Source organism: Sciurus vulgaris, assembly GCF_902686455.1.
Source record: "Sciurus vulgaris genome assembly, chromosome: 2".
NCBI lineage: Eukaryota > Metazoa > Chordata > Mammalia > Rodentia > Sciuridae > Sciurus > Sciurus vulgaris.
Window position 1 is genome coordinate 91,154,113 of NC_136462.1, and position 22,143 is coordinate 91,176,255.

At 41.4% G+C, this 22,143-nt stretch overlaps 1 protein-coding gene across 3 annotated transcripts in view; it reads left to right on the plus strand.

The window, feature by feature from the left end:
- The window catches only part of MAPKBP1 (mitogen-activated protein kinase binding protein 1), a 51,941-nt gene that overhangs the window by 9,293 nt on the left and 20,505 nt on the right, over window positions 1–22,143 (plus strand). For 2 of the 3 annotated variants that reach the window (XM_079128753.1, XM_079128754.1), the window contains exon 3: window positions 16,508–16,599. In XM_079128753.1, coding sequence (XP_078984879.1) covers window positions 16,508–16,599 — 92 coding nt within the window. Of the gene's footprint in view, window positions 1–16,507; window positions 16,600–16,619; window positions 19,707–22,143 lie in introns of those variants that run through there. The other variant, XM_079128755.1, reaches the window with a different exon arrangement.

The window sequence follows — 22,143 nt, forward strand, 5'->3', positions numbered from 1 at the left end:
CTGAGTTTTACCCCAACTTCTTGTTATGTGGTACTGTTAGGTTGTTTGTTTTTGTTTTGTTTTGTTTTGTACCTGGGATTGAACCCAGGGGTGCTTAACCACTGAGCCACACTGTGGTACTGTTAGGAATTATGAAACTTGTGGTTTTGTGGGAACTTGAATCAAGTTGACAGAGTGCAGCTGCATGGTTCCAAATCACTGTAAGCCACAAGCAGTTGCTCCTTCTCTGTTGAAGTTGGATGGGGAATGAATTGAAGACCTACATATGCCTTGGCCACTTTTGTGTGTGGGTATGACTGAGCTTTACTCTGGTGCACTTGGTTGGCAGGTTGTTGTGTAGCTTGTGTTCTTGACTAATTGCTAATGCTACCCGAGACCTCTTCCCTCTGAATTCCACTTCTTTGTTACCTCTACAGTCCACCACTGACCTTGTCTTTGAAACTGTGGAGAGTAGCTGGATCAAAATGCCTGCCTCCCTCCCTCCCTCTCTCTCTCTCTCTCTCTCTCTCTCTCTCTCTCTCTCTCTCTCTCTTTCTCTCTCTCTTTCTCTCTCTCTCTCTCTCTTTCTCTGTGTGTGTGTGTGTGTGTGTGTGTGTGTGTGTGTGTGTGTGTGTGTGTGTTAGGGAAGAATCTGAAATGTTTCATGCCAGGACCTGACCTGAGTGATAACAGTTGGGGTTCAGTGAATTTGACCATAAATAGAAATAAGGTCACTTGCCCACCTGACTCCTTTTGGCTGTGTGGATTCTAGGGTTCTAAAGTTCCTGAGTAAGTGCCTTGCCTTCACCTGATTTCAGACTTGAATTATTTTGATTTCTTCTCTCAAATAGGCAAATGTGATTTCACAGGATAGTACAAAAGCATGGGATCTCAAGGCCTGCTTCCCTGCACTGCCTGAGCAGAGGAAGCCCTAAGCCAAGTGGGTTGGATGGCATGCAGCCTACAGGTAGTTTGCTATAGTGGGCAAGGAGCGAGGCCGGTGGAGCGTGTTCAAAAACCCTAGCTCTTGCCACCTTCTAGCTCCTGCCTTAAGAGAAAAACAAGCAGCTGCTTGTCAGCAGGCAGTTAGGCCTTCCTCTGCTACTCTGACAGTCATTGGTTGGCTTCTATTTGCTAGAGTACAGTGTCTGCACACCGTGATTGTTTTCATATGACATAATAACCTGCTGCAGACTTTTCTGTCTTTCTGCTTATGATGCCCTTCCTTCCCCAGGCTGCTGGGTCTCTCTTCTGAGGACCCTACTGCAACTGTCACAGACTTTGCCTCATAAGAAACTCATAATGAACTAGTGAACAAGGCTTCTCAAGAATTAATGTGTAGACCCCTGGAACTGGGGTGGGAGTGGGGCAGAAGTATTGCTAAAAGGCAGAGTCAGGCCCACCCTGAGACTCTGCATTTCTGCCAAGCTCCAAAATAATGCCCAGGCTGTCTTCCTTGGGCCATACTTTGAGTAACCAAGTAGTCTGAGTATGACTCAGGGGGAGTGTGTATATTGGGGTTGGGGAGCAATATCCTCACATCTGAGGGTGCTGACCTCTCTCATTTGTAAAATTGGAATACTAATGCCTTCCGGGGCTATGGTGAGGGTTAAATGAGATTTAGTGAATGTGAAAGCACATTGTAAGGCCTAAATAACTTTACGGCTATAAGAGGTTGCTAATATTATCAGGGTTCATAGATTTCTAGAATACCACGTAATTTTCTTCTCGTTTGCTGGCAAGATTTTTATTCCTTCAGTTTCCATTTATGAGAAGTCCTTTTTTTTTCAGGTTCAGCTTCTTTCACTCCAACATTTAATAGTGACATATTCTGCATGGCTTTTCTTTGTGACCTGTCCTTAGTACCTTTTTCTTGCCACTGTTCTAACTACTGACTAGTTACTGACTAAAAGGAGGGCTTAGCAAATGTTCTCTTTTTTTTTTTTTGGCGGGACTGGGGATTGAACCCAGGGCCTTGTGCTTGCAAGGCAAGCACTCTACCAACTGAGCTATCTCCCCAGCCCAAATGTTCTTTTTTGATACTAACTACTGTGTAATTTATTTCAGGGCTACAGATCTAAGTTTTTTAAGAATAGAAAAAGGAAGTCAAACCAGTGAACTCCAAGGGGTTGGGGGAATACTAATTTTCTGTCAATATAGAAACGATTGGGGTAGTGAGCATGCTTTTTAACCGCAGTGGCTTCTCCCGGTATGGGAATAACTTTTTATTTTAGAGCAAATTCATTTATACTGAAAAATAATTTGAGAAGTGAGTTGGTCCTGTAGGTTCCTTTCAGTCTAAGAATTTACAATCAGTATAAAAACATGTTCATTTTATAATCTAAGTCTCTGATGTTGTGACCAGAGTGAAATATTCTATTTAAGTAATTTTTGCTTTTAAAAACAAGATATGTGAAGATGTCATATCTAACTTGTACTGTTTGAAAGCATACATTTATCCAACTTGCTTAGAGAACAATTTGATAGTATATATTAAAAGAAAATTTTATATATTCCTACCTTTTGATCCAGCAGTTATAATTTTGGTGTCTTACTTTATACACACACACAACACAAAGGTTGTAAAATTGAAATTTTTTGGTGTTATTCATAACAGTGAAATCTTTGAAGTTATCCAAGTAGTTATCATTAGGGGATGGGCATACATTCATGAAATTAAATTCTCTGTACCTGCTAAAAAGAATGAGATCAGTCTGTATGTGTGGATGTGGAAGGATATATAAGATAGAAATGGGGAAGAAAAATAAATTGTATAACAGTTTCTTATGTTAATGACTATTTGTATGTTGGTTAAAGCATATGCATGTGAGCATATGCATATAAAAAAGTGAGGCTATAAATACCAAATTGTTAATGTTGGTTATCTCAGGGAGGGATAGTAGATTATGGTGGGCTGTCACTGTCTACATTATATATTTCTGTAATGTTTGAATTTTTAACAATGAACTTGTATTATTTTTGTAAGTAGAAAAAATAATAAAGATGAATGTCTCTCCAGTTTAAAAGTGTTTCATATTTAAATCTAAAATGTTTATAATTTAAAATCTGTGTATTTTGTTAAAGCAGTTATATACAAATATTATTTAAAAATATATCTCAAGTAATAAGCTTAGTTTTTTTAGTAGTAGTAGAACATTAAAATTGTTTTTTCTTGCAAATCCATGATTAGAGCTTGTTTAATTTTACTTAATTCATTTCTACATATCTTCAAAAATATTTTCTTGGTTAGTAAGTTCGATAAAATATTTTTGATACTTTTGAAGTACATGGGCTTTCTGAAAAGATTTTAACAAGTAATATAGAGAATCATAAACAAGAAAAGTCTTTCATAATTCCAACACCCAGAGATAACATTGCTAATACTCCCATAGATACATCTATTTCTGATTATAAAGGACTTTGTGTGTGTGTGTGGTGGGAGTGTGATCCTGGGTATTGAACTCAGGAGTGCTTTACCACTGAGCCACATCCTCAGCCCTTTTTATTTTTTTTATTTTGAGACAGGATCTAAGTTGCCAAGGCTGACCTCAAACTTGCATTCCTCCTGCCTCAGCCTCTGGAGCACCTGGGATTACAGGCGTGCCCCACTGTGCATGGCTGTAAAGGACATTTAACTCTCTTTTTAAGCATACCTCCTGCCTCAGCCTTCCAAGTTGCTGGAATTATAGGCATGCACCATTGTGCCATCTTGAACTTATTCTTTATAATTTAAGTCAGATTTGTAAAGATGCCATGCATCTTTACTGATAAGGGATAAGAGTATTTGTGGTGACTTATGGCACATGGATTATGTCATTCAGGCTCTCCTCTCTCTATGTGGAAAGGCATCAAAGTCTTCCTGCTCCATTTTCTTGGGCAGGCAGTGACAAATAGTTGGAGAATTCTCTAGAATTAGTAAGATTAACCAGAGTATTCATAAATATTTTTATTTAAGATATTCTAAAATATATTCGATTGGGTGGTGTGGTGGTGCATGCCTGTGTTCCCAGTGACTTGGGAGGCTGAGGCAGGAGGATCATGAGTTCAAGGCCAGCCTCAGCAACTTGGCGAGGCCCTAAGCAACTTAGCAAGACCCCATCTCTAAATAAAATATAAAAAAAGGACTGGGGATGTGGCTCAGTGGTTAAGTGCTCCTGGGTTCAATCCCCAGTACTAAAATAAATAATTTTTATATGTATAAAATTAATATATATGTGTGTGTATGTATATATATATATATATATATACATACAAAATGTATGTATACATTTTGTATACAAAATGTATAGGCTGATTGAGGCAGGAGGAAAAGGAATTTAGTATTTAAAAAGTGGATTCAGCCTGGCATGGTGGTACATGATATAATCCTAACTACTTTGGAGGTTGAAGCATGAGGTTCCCAAACTGAAGGATAAGCTCAGCAATTTAGCAAGACCCTGTCTCAGAAAAAGGGCTGGAGATGTAGCTAAGTGTTAAGAGTACCCCTGGGTTCAATCCCCAATACCATAAATAAATAAATAAATAAGATTCAACAGACATATTAAACACTGTGTCCTGGGCTATAAGCACAGAGTTTTATGAGACAGAGCCTCTGCCCTCCAGTTGATTATAGACTAGTAAGAGAGATCAGACAAATCCATAAAGAACTCAGTGGTACCTGCTGTGTGGATGATGCAATTAAAATGCTGCTGTAAGAGTACCAAGGAAGTGTATAACTAATTAGAACAAATAAAAAATTTTGAAAAATAATTTAAATATTTTAAAAAAGAGTACAAAGGAGGGAGAAATAATTTTTTGGCTAGGTGATCATTGAAAGGTCAGACACAGGGGATGTGACATTTAAGCTGGTTCTCAAAAGAATTTCAGGATATAGTAGAAGGGGAAGGGCATTTCAGGTAGAATACAGCTAAAGCCCTGAAACTTCTTTCCAGAATAATGAATAATTCAGATTGACAAATGCACATGATTTATATAGGTGAGTAGAAGGAAATAGAAGAAAAACAGAACCAATTGATGCTAGGCTAAGATAATTATACTTCATTTAGCTGACAGTAAGAGCCATTGAGTGTTTTTGAACAGCAGAGAGACATGATCCAAGCTCTGCTAATGAAAGGTTACTCTGATGGTTTAGGGGAGGGAAGGACAGGGTGTACAGTAAGATTGATTTGAAAGACATTGTTACATCCAGGATTGTGTGCTGAAGGCCTAAACTGAAGTGTGGCTTTGAGAGTGGAAAGGAAGTAAGCATTTTGTAGAGAATAATAAGTTGAAGAAACACTCCCTTTTCTCAGGGAAGCCTCATGGCACAAGTTATCCTGATTGCAGGGGCCCTGAGAGCCCTCCCTATACCCATTCTTGTTCCAGGATGCACATTCACTTTGCACACTTAATCCAGTTAAGGAACAATTAATAATCTCCCCAGTTATTAAATTGGAAACCAAGAGATTAAGAAAACTTGGGTATGTAGAGATAGCATCCCTTCATTCCCTCCCCTTCATTCTGATGCCTTCCTTACTTCTTCCTCCATCTGCATATAAAAGCAGGCTTTCCTACTTCTGACACTGCAATGCCAGTTTCCTTGGAAATAAGTGTCAGCTGTCCATATTGACTGTAGGTTGTAGCATGGCCTGAACTTGGGCAAGCTCTGACCACATGGGATCCACTGACATTAGGAAAATCTTCCCTTCCTCTTTTTCAGCAACCATCTCAGGAGAGGTCAGAACTCATTTTTAAGACTCATTTCAACTACTGATAAGTTTTGGTAATTTTTTAAAAAAGTATTAAAGTGACCATGAGAAGGCCTCTGTTATCCTCCCTACTTCAATCCTGATGCCCTCTGCCCTACTGTTTTCTTTCTTTTTGTTTTTTGTTTTTGTTTTGGTTGTTTGTTTAAGAGATGGAGTCTTGGATGTTATTTAGGCTGGTCTTGAACTCTTGGGTTCAAGTGAGCCTCAGACTCCCAAGTAGCTGAGGCTATCAGCACACCTCACTATGCCTGATTGCCCTCTGCCTTCTATCTTGGTTCTAAGACCTATCCCTAATACCCACACACAGGCTTGGTGACTTCTGTGTTTGCTCTTTTAGAAACTGAAACATTCTCATGATGTTGGAAAACCTGAACTCCTTTCTTCGGACACCATTGTTTCTGGAACAAGACAGCCCTTGGTGTAAAATCCTGGTTCTTCCACTCATTACTTACTTGACTCCTTTGTCTGTAAAATGGACTTAATACTAGTCCTTCATAAAGTTGTTAAGGGTATTAAATGAGATAATCTGTGTGAAGTCCTTAGAATAGTTCCTGCTACAGAGAGCATACATTCAGTAAATGGTAGCTCTTACAGCTGTAGAGCCTCTCTACACAAGAACCTTTTGCCCCTCCATGGATATTTTTTCAGATTGGGAACACTTTTCTCCTCTTAGTCCAAGGAGTGGTCAAAATTGGGAAGTAAAATGACAAGATGCTTTAGTTTAATAGTTCACAGCCTGATCATTAGAACCATCATTAGAACCACCTAGAGAGGACTTTAAAAAAAAAAAAAATTGTATTTTTTGACAGCAGGTTTGGCCATGTTGCCCACGCTGGCTTCTAACTCCTGGACTGTAGCAATCCTTTTGCCCCAGTTTCCCAAGTAGATGGAATTGTAGGCATGCCCTATCACACTATCTTTGAAGTACTTTGTATCTTTTTTTTTGCGGTACTGGGGATCGAACTCAGAGCCTTGTGCTTTCGAGGCAAGCACTCTACCAGCTGAGCTATCTCCCCAGCCCCACTTTGTATCTTTTGATTCCGAATCCTTCCCCCCCCCCCGCACCCCCCGTACTGGAAATTGAACCCAGGGGTGCTCTATCATTGGGCTATATCCTCAGCCCTTAAAAAAAAAAAAAAAAAAAAAAAAAATCTGGCTAAATTGCCCAGGTTAACCTCAAAACTTGAGCTTCTCCCATCTTAACCTCTCAAGTAGCTGAGATTGAGCTCCTCCCATCTTAGCCTCTCAAGTAGCTGAGATTACAGGCAGGTACCACCATGCCTGACTTGATTCAAAATCTTGAAAATCCTGGCACACACTCTTGAAAGAAAGAGAGAGAGAGAGAGAGAGAGAAAAGAGAAAAGAAAAGGAAGGAAGGAAAAGAAAGGGCTGGCTGGGGATGCAGCTTAGTAGTAGAGTAACCCTGAGTTCAATCCCCAGTATTGCAAAATAAATAAGTTAATTAAATAAAAAGTAGGTGCCGGCTGGGGAAGGGGATATAGGAATGTAAAGAGGACTGCTATTTGAAATAATAATAATTCTCTAAATAATTTCGCTGATAGACCAGGTTTGAAATCCTTTGTTCTAGTTTCCCAGTCTCAGGGGTTTATGGCAAGAGGATCTCTAAGGTCACCTCCTCCCAGATTTACCTTCCTTTCAAGTGGAGGCTATTTTAATTCCAGCACAGGGGAATTAACTCAGTTCCAACTAAGTCTGAGCTATTAAGCAGGAGAGCCTGGTTTTTCTGTCTAACTGTTGGTTTCTGGAATCCTTTGTAGTATAGATAGTGAAACTATAAATCAGCCAAACTGGGTAGAGATAAGGAGCAGAGTCAAGAGGCCAGGTCTGTTTGTCTGTCTTGGAATGGCCATTTTGCCCCTACCTACCTTTGATCAATTGGCACTTTGGATTTTGAAGGAGTCATAGTAAGTGGTGTTCCCCACCCCCATCCCAGGTCCAGTCTCCCATATCTACCCAGTCATCCAAGTTTCTGCATAAAACTTGCTGACCTTGGGTTTCCCTTGTGGCTTTTGCATAAGTGGCAATTCTCAGAATCTGGCGGAGAATCTTCTTTATGAGATTAGAGTGTAGTGTGTGGGCAAGAGACAAACATAGTTATTCTTAACCTGCAGGCAGGGAGGGCAGGGCAGGGAGTGCTCTCCCTTGGAAGGATCTCTTAACATGCTTGTTTATAGAAATAGAAAGCCATGGTTTGGCTGAAATGACTTACAACTCAGGTATTTATAACTTGTATTGAGTGGAATTGAGAAGTGGGGGAAGGGAGAAGGAAGAAGGAAGCTGGTGGCAACAAAAACAGATTGGTTTCCTCCCAGTTGCTAGAGTTTCATTACTGGTTTCAGGTCAGCCAAATCGTAGGTGACCCCAGCCTTGGTGACTTTGGCCTCTTAGTTCTTTATTTTGAGGAAATACCCGTTCCCATGCCATCGGCAGACTCCCTGTAGTGGTCCTCACTAAGAAAAGGAGAGAAAATCTTCAGTTTATGCCACGGTTCCAAGCAAGAATCCTTTCCCTGATGCTGCCATTGTCTTGGCTCTCACAGACTGGCTGTTTAGCTGATACCTCTCCTCTAGATCATGGACCAGTTGTCTCCAGAACAAAGAGACAAGATACATACTCCTGCAGACTAAGACAGAGATTAGAGAAGTTTAGAAAGCCCTTCCCAAAGTTCCTAGGATTGTGTTTAGGGGTCTGGGACTGCTGGGTCCCCTGTGCAGTACCACCTGCATTGAAGATGGCTCTGGACTCTGGAGAGTCCTTTACTTGCTTCCTTTACTTTTTTTTTTTTTGGCAGTACCGGGGTTGAACTCAGGGATGCTCTACAACTGAGTACATCCCCAGCCCTTATTATTTATTTTTTAAAAATTTGAGACAGCATCTCAGTTGCCCAGGGTAACCTCAAATTTGTGATTCTCTTGCCACTGCCTCCCAAATAGCTGGGATTATAAGCAAGTATCACCATGCCCCGCTTTTACTTCTTTTAGTGCTCACTTGTTTTTCTAGGAATTTGTTCCTTCACTGATTTCCTGGTTGTCCTCCTCCCTTTAAAAACTAACTGTTGGGCATGGTGGCACATGCCTGTAATCCCAGTTACTTGGGAGGCTGAGGCAGGAGGATTGCAAGTTTGAGGCCAACCTCAGCAATTTATTGAGCCCTAAGCAACTTAAAGAGATCCTGTCTCAAAATAAAAAGGGATAGGAATGTGGCTCAGTGGTTAAGTGCTCCTGGGTTCAGTCCCTGGCACCCAAAACAACAACAATTAAAAACAACAAAAAAAGCGGTCTGATGCCTCATCTCCATTTGCTAAAAACAGGTTTTCCCCCAAGCTCTGTCTTTAGTTTCTCTCCTATTCCTCTTTCCTTCTCTTTTCTCCTGTCTCACTGAACCTTCAGTGGTTTTCACCTCTGTGTGAATAATTCTTAAATGTTTGTTTCTAGTTCTGACCTCTCTCCAAGCACTAATTTTATGCTTATGTTGCTAAATTGAGTGTTTTGTAGTTCCTCTCAAATATCCTAAGGGCCTTAGATTGAATATATCTAAAACAGACATTATCTGCTCCTGTGTCCTTTGTCCTGACCCAGGTCTTCTTTCTGATCATGGCCTTGTTTGCTGTTATATCCGAGGTTCAGAATTTTGAGTCTCTGTCTTTTTTTCTCCACAGTTGTACAGTGTCCAGTCTTGATAATTCTATTTGCTTTATGGCTTTTGAATGCATTTCTTTTCCATTCCCACTATCTTCCATACTGGTCTAGATTTTCATTACTTCTCATCTGGACTATTTTAACAGCTCTCTAATTAGGCTCTCTGCCTAGTATGTCTTACGTACATTATCACCAAGACATAGCTTTGATTGTATCTCCTGCTTGGGTCCTTCCATGGCTTCCCAGAGCCTGCTGATTATCCCACTTGGCTTGACATTCAAGGTCTTTCCTCTTCTGGTTACATTCTATTTCCCGTGACCTAATACTCTCCTATACAATCTTTGCTTTTACCATTGCTCACTTGCTCTGTTATTTCCTGTCACCAAACTTGGGCTCATATAGCTTCCTTTACCAAGGAATCTATCTGTATTTCCTGACTTACAATGTGAGACCCTTTCAAGAATGCTTCTGTTCAGTAGTCATCTCTCTTCCTCCTCTTTGAGCACTTTATATCTTTCTTATGACCTTTATTACATATTGGGTTGTTGTATAATAAACCACTTATCTTTCCTAATGGATTTTGAGGGCAGTGGGTATTTCTTCATTTTAGGATTCCCCTATAGCATTCCAGTGGCTTTCAAACTTTTTTTGTGGGGTACTGAGCCTCATCCAAAGCCTTTTTTTTTTTTTTTTTTTTTTGGGGTACTGGAATCGAACTCAGGGCCTTGTGCTTTCGAGGCAAGCACTCTACCAGCTGAGCTATCTCCCCAGCCCAAAGCCCTTTTAATATTGTATTTTGAGACTGTTCTCACTAAGTTGCTCAGGGCCTCACTAAATTGCTGATGCTGGCCTCAAATTTGTGATCCTTCTGCTTCAGCCTCCCATGTCACTAGGATTATAGACATGAGCCATCAGGCCTGGCTAAAATGTTTTTTGTTGTTGTTGTTGTTTTTGTTTTTGTTTTTGTACTGGGGATCAGACCCAGGGGCACTTAACCATTGAGCCACATCCCCAGCCCTTTTTTATATTTTAGTTAGAGACAGTCTCACTAAGTTGCTTAAGGACTTGCTAAGTTGGAGAGGTTGGCTTTGAACTTGGCGATCCTCCTGCCTTAGCCTCCTGAGCTGCTGGGATGACAGAAGTGCACCACTGTGCCTGGCTTAAAATGTATTTCTTAATGTGGGTTGCTCTCAAAAAAGTTTGAAGGTCATGCATGGTGGCTTGCTTACTATCTGCTGTGTAACATTTTGTTCTATGGTGTTTATTCATTATCAACTAAATGGATTTCGTCTCATTAATAGATTGCAGTCTGCAGGTTGGAACTGTTCTATCTAGAGTGAATGAGTAGCCCAATTGCCTCTGAGCCATCTGTTTTTTCCATCTCCTTTAATGAGAGCCAGAAGAGCACTTAAACACATGACTTTATTCTTTCCTTCTCTCATGAGAATAGGCTATTAAGAGGTTATTCCTATATCTTATTAAAGTGAGGGAAATTTGGCCTGTCTCTTTTCTTTCAGGAAGATTCAATATTGCCCTGCCTATTTCATACTAGGAGTGGTGGGGGAGTAAGGCCTTCCTCACAGGATACTTGTAGTAATTCTGCTGACCAGTAGCCTGGTTTCAGGGGAAAGAAGACACTTTGTTTCAGGTTGGTATAGACTTTCCTCCATCTTAACACTCTCCACCTGCCAAGCAAAAGCTGGGTCACAACTCAGGTGTTCTCCCTGCTTCTGGGCTGCATTGTGGGTGTGGAGTACAAAGTGGGTGCTCTCTTCTTAGTTCTGCGTTTTAATTTGTGCTTGAAGCATTGTTCCTAGGGTTGTGAATGAATCAAAATGCCAGCTGCATGAGACATTTGTGTTCCAAGACACTGGCCACAAGCAATTACCTGGGCTGTGGTATCTCTTGGGTTATGTTTTATTGGCATTTGGATTTTTTTGGGGGCGGGTACCAGGGATTGACCTTAGGGGCCTCAACTACTGGGCCACATCCCCAGCCCTATTTTGTATTTTATTTAGAGACAGGGTTTTACTGAGTTGCTTAAGCACCTCGCTTTTGCTGAGGCTGCTTTGAACTTGTGATCCTCCTGCCTCAGCCTCTCAAGCCACTGGGATTACAGGCGTGCGCTACCGCATCCGGCAGCATTTGGATCTTGATGGTTTGGAGCTGAAGTTTCTGTCAGCTTTGGGCCACATTCTAGACTCTGAGTGCATTTTCTCATAGGGCCTCTTCCTTGCCTCAGTTTCTTCAAATGATGCTTGAGTCCAGAACTCTCACACTAGTAGGCTAGTGTAAAGATGCTGCAGTATTCAGGAGGGGTTAGGTCATTGAATCTTAGTGCTCTGAGAACCCCTGGCATCCCTAAAACCCTATTAGGAAGTCCATTATGTTTTCCCTCATTCAACTATATATCCAAATGAAACCAAATTTTCTTTATATGCTTCAACTAGTGGATTGAATGTAGATGCAGATATGAGAATATAGCTGTTTTCTATGAAGGCAGACATTAAAAAAGGTTGGTAAAAATATAAATAGTGCCACGCTTACTAAATTTTCTGGGGAAAGTAGTTATCTTTAAATAAAATTGTTAATGAGTAATGGGTTTATTATTGTTACTTTTAAATCAATTAATAAAATACTTGCCATTATAATTTCAAATATAGTAAATATTTGTAGATCTGTACAAACAGAAGCTCTTTGAGGGCCCTTGATTAATTCTAAGAGTATAAAGAGTCGTGAGATCAACAAGTTTGAGAAAAATCTGTGGGCTAGTTAATCCTTGGTAACAAAATACTTCAAAATCTCCATGGCCTAGTTGGTAGTTTATTTCTTGTTCATCCTACATATTCAGTATGGGTCAGCACAGGGTCTCTGTTCAACATAGTTACTCAGCTATCCATACTGAGGAGCCCATCTTATCACCTGCTTAGTAGTTAGGTAAAGGACTATGTGTAGTGCTTCTTAAAAGTGACACGTTGGGGCTGGACTTGTAGCTCAGTGATAGAGTGCTTGCTTGGCACATATGAGGCACTGGGTTTGATCCTCAGCACCACATAAAAATATAAATAAATTATTATTGTGTCCATCTACAACTAAAAAATATTAATTAAAAAATCACTGCAATCTGCCATGCCGAAGAAAGACTGTAGGAGGCAAAGCCTGCAGGAGGAAGGACACTTAGGAGTTATGAATCGTCCAAGTGAGAGATGATAGTGACTGGAACTCAGTGGTATGCTGGTACAAGTTTACAGACTGCATGAGAAGGGAAGGAAAGTCTGTGTAAGTACTCCCACTTTGGTGATTTTGAGGCTACCTGTGTACTATCACTGAATATGGGAAAAGCTGTACACAATGTTTATGAGCTGGTGCAAGCTGACTCTTGCACACCACTAATGGTACTCAGATGCATTTAGCCTGTGATATTTGCAAGAGGTGTCCATTCTCTAGGGTGGATGGAAGCTTTACCACCTTTTGGGAAAGAGAGGGAAAAGATTATCAGAGGAGAAAGAGTTCACTTATAAAGTCCATTGTGTTAGTTTCGCAAAATTAACCTAGATATTGGAGACTTCACAGGAACTCTGGTCTCTCAGATCCTTTGAGAGTGGAGCACAGCCCAAAACCTCCCTGCAAACAGGAAGCTGGTTTGAGTTAAGAACATAAAATAAAAACCAGCTGATGCCCCTGAATGTTTTCCCTTGCTCCTCCCTCTCTGCAGAGCCAAAGGAAACTGCTTTTTCCCCCTTGGATAGCTGATTTAAAAAGCCAGAAAAAGCCAAAACCCATAAATCCTTTGAAAATAAGCCAAGTTTTAAGCCCAGGCAAACTCCTGCCTGTGAGGTTTTCCCAGTCCGGAAGTATGTTCCACTGTGCATTGTCCTAGGAGGAAAGTGACTGAAGAACACAAAGGTGCTAGTGACCCAAGTCTGGCAGAAAGAAATGGTCTGTAGCAGGTTTCCCAAACTAGATTTTCCAGCCCATTTGTAGGTCACGAAATCAACAAAGTAGTCATAACTAGAATTATTACTATTATTATTATTAGTAGTAGTAGTAGTAGTTGTCATCATTGTAGGGGGGATTGAACCCAGGAGCACGTTACAACGCCACATCCCCAGCCTTTTTTTTTTTTTTGGCAGTACTGGGGGTTGAACCCAGGGCCTTGTGCTTGTGAGGCAAGCACTCCACCAACTGAGCTACATCCCCAGCCCCGCTTTTTTTTTTTTTTTGAGACAGGGTCTTACTAAGTTGCTGAGGCTGACTTTGATCTTATGATCCTCTTGCCTCAGCCTCCTGAGCCGCTAGAATTTACAGGCATGCCCTGCCACACTCGGCCCCGGTCCTTTTTATTTTTCATTTTGAGACAGGGTCTCAACTAAGTTGCTTAGGGCCTCAACGACTGAGTCTGGCCTGGAACTTGTGATCTTCCTGCCTCAATCTCCTAAGTGTTTGGATTACAGGTGTGCCACACATAACTTCCAAAATTATTTTTTAATGAAATGGAATATACTAGAGTACATCACATGCAGTAAAAGTTTTGTGAAACTTTTTAGCTTTATGTTGAAAAAATACATCCAGATATACATGTATGTATACACTGGGATATAAAGTATGTTTCTTACTGTGGGTCATGGTCAAAAAAGTTTGATAATCACTGTTCTTTTAGGACCTGAGTAACCCACATCTCCGTCCTGCTTTACATTGCTGTTGAAAAGTACAAGCTAGTTTCACAATTAATTCTCTGTGGAACTGGATCATCTTCCCACAAAACACCTACCCAAATTTCTATCAGAGGGAAGAGCATCTGAGAGCCTGATGACTTGGTCTGATTCTTTGAGACCAACACTCAAACATAAGGAGGGAAGGAACTGGTGCTATTTTGAATCCAAAGAATTTGTCTTAAATGAGATTAACTTGAGGAGAATGTAGCCTTTTAGCTCACTGTACTTGATTTTGTGACTTCTGCCATCCATGTGGGTCATGCACCAGTCTCCTTTCTCTCCTTTGTAGAGGCAGTAGTTATAGCAGGAATGTTCTAGAGCACCCCTTCCTCTGGGGTAATTAAAGGAATAGTACGAAGATGAATATCCTTCTGATTTCCCCAGGATGATTTTGTGCTCTCTAGTCAGTCAGGTAACTGGGTGCCAAGGGGGTCATTAAGCTGAGAAGAGAGTAGAAAGAGGCATAAATTAGGGAAAACTGCCCAGTGTGGTGATTCATACCTATAATCTCAGCTGTTTGGGAGGCTGAAGCAGGAGGATTGCAAGTTTGACACCAGTCTGGGCAATTTAGCAAGACCAAGTCTCAGAATAAAAAATAAAAAGGCCAGGAAATACAGTTCAGTGGTAGATTGCTCCTGGATTCAGTCCCTAGTAAAAGAAGGGAATGGAAGGGAAGGAGAAAAGGAAAGGGAAAGGGAAAAGGAAAACATCAAGAATATCCAGGATAAGGTAAAGTTAGTTTCTCCCTCATCAGATTTACTGAGTCAACTAGGCCAAGGGTAACTGACAATTTTGATGCTGGCTAGGTGGCTGTGGTTTGGTGCCTCTTCCACTGTATAGATACATGTTGGAGTTCTGATGCATATCCCCAAGGACAGAAGACTCTTGGGGACCTTTCTGGGGAATAAGTTTTAGCTGTATCATCCTGGGAAGCTTATTTTTGATCTTTGACTAACACAGGGTATTCTTTCCAGCCTAATTCAAACTAAAATGATCCTAGGAGATAACAAAGAGTACTTTCAGTTCTACCACTGAAAGTAAGAGGAGAGATTCTGAAACTATCCTGATGGATTCTGGGTTTACCCTCTCTAGAAACTGGCCTGGAGTGGGTGTCTCTACCCTGCCAAAAGCATGAACATTTTTTAAGTGCCTCTGGTTCACATTGCCCTCCTAGGACTTCGAAGACTCCTCAGGTTCAGAGTTTTCATATCAGAGTACCTATTTCATATCAGAGTAGCCTATTTACATGGCTATTCTGCATTCAGAAGCCCCTCTTTCTGACTCAAGGACTTGTGCAAGAAGACTTGTGCAAGAAGTGCCTTCTGACAGTACTGGTGGAGACTGGACCTGGAGTGACCAGCAAACTATTGTGAAGCAGATCATGAGGTGGAGGAGCAACAAGGAAAAGCTTACAGGGCAGTCTGGACCTCACGTGGCATCATCTAGCAGAAAGACCAGTGATGGACTAATTTAAGTTTAGTCCAGTATGGGTCCTAGGGGCCTTAGACAGTGTGGGGTGATAATACTTATGATGAGAGTGATGAATGACTCGTTGACCATGTCCTTTTAGAATCTCTGAGCACTTTGCATGTTTCCTTTTCATCTTTGTGGGAGTTGTGGCTTAATAATAATAGAGTACCCTCAGCATCTGTGCTTTGCAAAACACAACATTAAGCTATGTTTCTGCCTCCTAGGCTCAAAGTCTGTATGAACTGGCAGACGTTTGAGAGGGAGAAACCTCTGATGAAGGGGAAGAACATGATAGAATGCAAAGTCGAGGATAGTGGATGGGCCTGATCCCAGTGACTTGGGAGGCTGAGGCAGGAGGATTGCAAGTTTGAGGACAACCTCAGCAACTTAGTGAGGCCCTAAGCAACTTAGTAAGAACCTGTCTCAAAAAAAAAAAAAAAAAAAAAAAAGGACTGGGGATATAACTTAATGGTGAAGTGTCCCTGGGTTTGATCCCTAGTTACCCCCCCCCCCCAAAAAAAAGTTAAGGGATATTATGATTCACCTAATTGATACCTAACATCCTTTTGGTTCTTTATAGATCACAGTGGCTATTCCCTGAGTCTCATAGACCCAAAAGTCCAGTCTAGGGACCCAGGGCCCTAACTTGTAAATGGTGTCTTTCTGGATTGCTTATTGTTCTTTAGTCATGAACTGTACTTTAACCAGTTGATCAATTTGATTTTATTTCCCACAGTACCTGTAGACTGAATCCCGTTAAATGCAGTTGATGCTCACTGAAATTTTCCAATATGATCAAAAGTCCTTTGACCTGAACAGAGCTTGGAGAAATCATAACTCCATTTCCCTGCAGAAAGGGTATCAGGAAAGCACTTCAGCACCTCTTTCCCAAACCTACTCTATCTATAACATGTCACTTTCTGTCTTGTTCTAATAGGTAACCTTGGAGAAGGTGCTGGGAATAACAGTGTCTGGAGGCAGAGGACTTGCCTGTGATCCCCGATCAGGTTTAGTTGCCTATCCAGCTGGGTAAGTGCCTTGGAAGGGATCTTGTTGTTGCATGGGAATTTATAGCCATGCTAGACCAGTTGGGGTAAGCTGGAGTTTTCTGGCATCTTCTGGGAGATATATCCAGGTTAATGTTTTAGTGCCATTTCTGTAACTAGGTAAAGGCTCTTTGTTGAGTGTTGTCCTTATTGCTATCGTGTCCTTCTTTTTGACCATCTATCCTTAACTACCCACCTACACATACAAATTCATACTATATTACACATGGTTTCCAGCACCATCTTTAATAACTACCTTCTAGTCATTGTCAAAAACACCTTTATTGAGATGTAATACCATACATTTAAAATGTCCAATTGAGGTCTGGGTATAGCTCAACAGAGTACTTGCCTAGCATGTGCAAGGCCCCATTTTGATCCCCCAGCACTTCAATAAATAAACAAATATCTAATACAGTGGTATTTCGTATTTTCACAAACTTGTGTAGCCATTGTGTGCAATCATCACAATTTATTACAGAAAAATTTAATTGCCTTAAAAAGAAACTCTACCTGGGGGTGGTGGTGCATGCCTGTAATCCCAGCAATTTAGGAGGCTGAGGCGGGAAGTTCACAAGTTTGAGGTCAACCACAGCAACTTAATGAGACCCTGTGTCAAAATAAAAAATAAAAAGGGCTGGGGGTATAACTCAGTGGTAGAGCACCCCTGTCTTCGGTCCCCAGTATTAGAAACAAAAAACCCTCCATATACCTGTATGGCGTGTACTTGTAGGCCCAGCTACTCGGGTGGTGAAAGCAGAAGGAGCACTTGACCCCAGGAGGTCAAGGCCAGCCTGGACAACATAGACTGTCTCAAAAACAAATTTATCAGGAAAAAAAAAAAAAAGAAACTCCATACCCATTACCAGTCACTCTCCACCCGCCCTTCCCAAATCCTCAGCCCTAGGCAACCACTAGTCTACTTTTTGTCTCCATAGATTTGCCTTTTTGGGATATTTCATATAACTGGAATCATATATTTGGCCTTTTGTGACTTCTTTCACTTAGCATAACGTTTTCAAGATTCCTTCATGTTGTAGCATGCGTCAGTACTCCATGATGTTCCATCGTATAGCTGTGTCACATTTTATCTGTTCTTTGGTTGATGGACATTTTACTTGTTTCCACTTTTCAGCTATTATGAATAATACTGATGTTACTGTTCATCTGTTCCAATCATTTTAAATGGTGTTTGTACCATGAAAGTAAAGTAGGGGCCTGGGGATAGTGTTATTTCCCTTGTTGTTATTTTAATGCTCTGCTTCTACAAATGAGAAACCTGACCCATAGTTCTCAGGCTTTTATAGAAGCATTTTTTTTCTGGAGGTTTGGTTCACACCTTCCTCTGATCCTTTCTGTCATCCTCTGTCCTTTGCTGATGGGCACAGAAACATGAAAGAAAAGGCCACTGCTCTACTTTTCTTACCCCACCCTCAACTTTGAAATGCCTAGTTCCCCAATGTAATTTCCCTAGCAACTTATATAGTTTTTATACCAGATACATGATTTGCTTAGTTTCATAATCTCATCAAAAAAGCTACCTTTATCAAATACATATTCTGGGCCAGATACTTTTTAAGCACTTTATATGTATCATGTAATACTCAGAGCAGCACTGTGAGGGTGTTACTGTTTTCCCAATTATTAATTGGTGGGGGACAGTGCTGGGGATAGAACCCAGGTGCTCCTTACCACTGAGCTACATTCCCAGTCCTTTTATTTTTTAAATTTCTTATCTTAAGACAGGGTTTCACTAAATTGCTAAGAATTTCACTAAGTTGCTGAGGTTGGGATCCTTCTGAAGTTGTGATCCTCCTGCCTGTCTTCTGGGTTGCTAGGATAGCAGGCATGTGCCACCACATCTGTCTTTACACCCATATTTTAGAGGATGAAACATATTCAAGGAGGTAAAGCAGTTTTCTCAAGGTTACATAACTAATACCCAAATTGGGGTTCTAATCCAAGAAGTCTGACCTTAGAGCTCTAATTCTTAAAATGGCACAGGAGAGGGAAGACCAGACTATCAGGTTATTTTTTAAAGCTGCTTTTCTGCTAAGCTGTTTATTTGTCATTTGAATGAAAAGAGCCTAATTTATGGCCTTTGGTATTTTCAGTATTTTCGTATTTTCCTCAGTCTTTGCCAGGGAGACTTTTACCCCTGGGTTCTGAGGTTAGTGTCTCCCCTAAGGGGCTCTCTGGTGTTTGCTTTCTGTAGTGGGGGGACTGTGGGAGTTGCACTGGCTCTGCCTGGCAGAAGTTGGGCTGTCCTTCTCCCCTTCAGGAAGCAAGTTGTAGGACCTCTGTTGCTGGATAACTCTGCACAGCCTGCCTCAGGGGAATTCCACTCGTTCCTGCCTTTGCCTGGGAAGGCCAGGTTCCTTCTTGTTGAAGGTGGAGCTGGAGCTAGATGAAGAATAGGCAGTAAAGGCCTAGGGTGGATGATTCTGTGGTGTGTGCTGAATTGGCGAGTATGGAACCCTGTGCCCTCCCTCTTCCCTACACACTTTGGGACCCCAGACCTGGCCACTTTAAGGATATGTGCTTATGTTTACAGGCAGGTCCAACAATTGAGCCTGGGAGTCATTATCCTTCCAGGTGGTGTATTCAGGCTTCCCAGATACTTTAACCTCTAGTGGATCTTTCAGCTGTGCTTGACTTGGGCCAGTGCTGGGCTGTACCCATTTTGTTTGTTTTCTGACCTTTGAATTTCGTCAGTTCAAAGAAACTGATTTTTCTCTTTGTAAATGTCGTCTTTCTGGGTGTTTTAATTATGCCCTCTGTTGGACTGACTCCCTGATGTGCTTCTGGGGTGTCTAGGAACTACCATAGTTTGTGTGTTCCCAGACAGGCACTTTCTTTCCCCATCTTCCTTCTCTTCCAGTATGGTAATCCTAACACAACTCCTAACCCCCCTCTTGTTCCTGCTGTGCTTGTTGCTTCAGGAGCCCTCTCAGGTATCCTAGAAACAAGTAGAGAAACAAAACTTAGAAAATTCTCCCAGAGGCCTAGAGGGAAATATCAAACCAAAACAAAGTTTTCTGAGAGGAAATGAAAGCACAAGGAAAGTGGGGTGGACAGCATCAGACAGAGGTATGGTTTGGAACTCTAGGCTGTGTGTGGAGTCTTTGGTAGAGGCCCCATGGTTTTAGTGACTCCTCTCTTCTCCAGAGCTCTCCCTTTGCTGTCATTTTCCCCATAGCCCACCCTCATCTGTCACACTTTAAGCCCTCTGACCCTAGGATACCAGGCTAATCCCCAGACAGCCTTTTTGAAGGACTTAGTTTAGTTGAACACCCTTTTTTCTGGTTGACTTCACAGCCCATATTGTCACTTTGGAGCCAATTAGTCCTGAGAATGGGTTTTTCTTGGCCCCATTGCCTGAGTGCTCTGGGAAGAGCTGTTCCTTGACCACTAGTGTGTCCTAGCAAGGTGGCTGGGCTTATCCAGCAGTAAGAGACCTCTTGACTGCTTTAGGTGGGGAGCGGAAGAGGGAAACTGACTTTACCTGAGAAGGCCCTTTATTTAGTCTACTCAGCCCATGTTGGAATTTATGCTGAGATTCCCCTCTTCAAAGCATTGGACAGGGTGTGAAATGACAGAATCTCCTCTTAAGCTGTATTCTAGTAACATCTGAGCTGAAGAAACACAGAGCTCCCTTCTTACTGTCTGAGGCAAGCCCTGTGTGGGTGTTTGCCAGGAAGTGTGTGGGACAATGGAGCAACCAGGTGGGCCTGAGTAGAAGATATTTGGACTTGGTGCCCTGTTGAAATCATATGCAGGGGGCACATACAAGCAGGGAACCCTTGGTACCTTTCCTTCTAACTTCCCTATATATCTTACACTGGAAACCAGGACCCTTTATTTTTTCCCACAACAGTTTGTTGATTGATACATTCATTTTTTTTAGCAGGTATTTGTTGAGAACCTGCTCTGGGCCAGATACTGGGCATGGAGCAGTAAGAAAGACAGACAGGGTCACCGCTTCTGTTTGGTTTAAGTTCAAGAAGGGTGAGCAGACTGTAAGTGTTCAAGGTAGTGTCAGACAATGGTAAGGGTTCTGAAATATAAAACAAGGTGAGGAAAAGAAATTAAGTGAAAAACTGGGAGCAGGGGAGGGGCTGCTTTAAGATTGTGTGGTCAAGGCAAAATGGGGCTAACATTTTAGCTGGTACCTAAATGATAAGGAGGCAACAACATGTGCAATTTGACACCAAAAATTTCCAGATGAAGGAAATGTCAAGTGCAAAGATGTTAAAGGAAGGAGGACTCAGTTCAATTGAACTAATGAGAAGGGTGCTTGGACACTTCCATTTTTACCTGGCTTGTCAATCTTGCAACTCACAGAGATTCACTTCTTGTCAAGGAAAGGATTATGTTTAGAGTTCTTTGGGCAAAGAAAAGCATGCTGATAGCCCTAAACCACTGGGCACATAATTCACAGGGTTATTAGCATCCAGTTTTTCCCCATGTCTTGGAGGAAGGGGCTCAAGAAACAGTGTCCCAGAAACCAGAGATGCCAGTGGGCCTCATGACCTGACCCATAGGTTACTTATTTGGAAGGCATTGGATTCCAGGTATCTAAAGAGATCACAACCAGGATTGTCCTAGGAAACATACTAGTCTCGTTATCTCTTAGAATAATTAAAGCTATAAGATTTCCCCTTTGAAAGTGAATCTGGAGGAATAGTTTGTAATTCCACATCTGGATTACCCTAGTGACTCATGAGTATTCATCAAGTCCTGTGTAGAATGCCATAGTTGGGCTGAATATTGCCATTGCTGACCCCCTGGATTTCCCTTTCCTTGTATTAGGGGACCCTTCAAGAGCACCATGCTGGTTACTTGAACACTATCTTCAATTCTCACAACAATTCTATGAGCTAGATATTACTTCTGTTTTATAGATGAGGAAATTGAGGTTCAGAGAAGTAAAGGTACATATCTAAGATCACAGAATATGTTTGCAGAAGTGAAGGTACATGTCCAAGATCACCAAATATGTTTGCAGGAACACCCCAGTGCTCTTGCTCTTTCTTTTGCCATATTGCCCTTGGGCATCATTGGGTCATCCCAAATGCCTAAGTTGTGGAAGAACCATGGACTTGTGCTAGGGTCCTGGTTCACAGGTCTGTTACCCAGGAGATTTCTCCAGTAGTCAAAAGTTTTGAGATCTTACAGTTAGTAACTTAAAGTTGTATTCACTTCTTCATAAATACTAATTTAGTGCCTATCTTCTAGGCCCTAGGGACCTACCAGCAAATAAAAAAGACAAAAATGTCATCTTCACAGAGCTGGCAATCTACTGTGTGAAGATAGACACTTTCCCTAAAGTAAATTATGTAGAATATTATGAGTTGATTTGCGCTTGGAAAAAAGATTTAAGCAATGGTGTTCAAGAGCAATAGGGAATGTGGGGAATAGGTTTTTAGTCACAATTAGGGGTAGAATATCACATTTGAGCTAGGGTTTGAAGGACCTTTGGTATACCTTGTTGAATCACTCTTTGATTTTACCTGGTCTGAAAGAG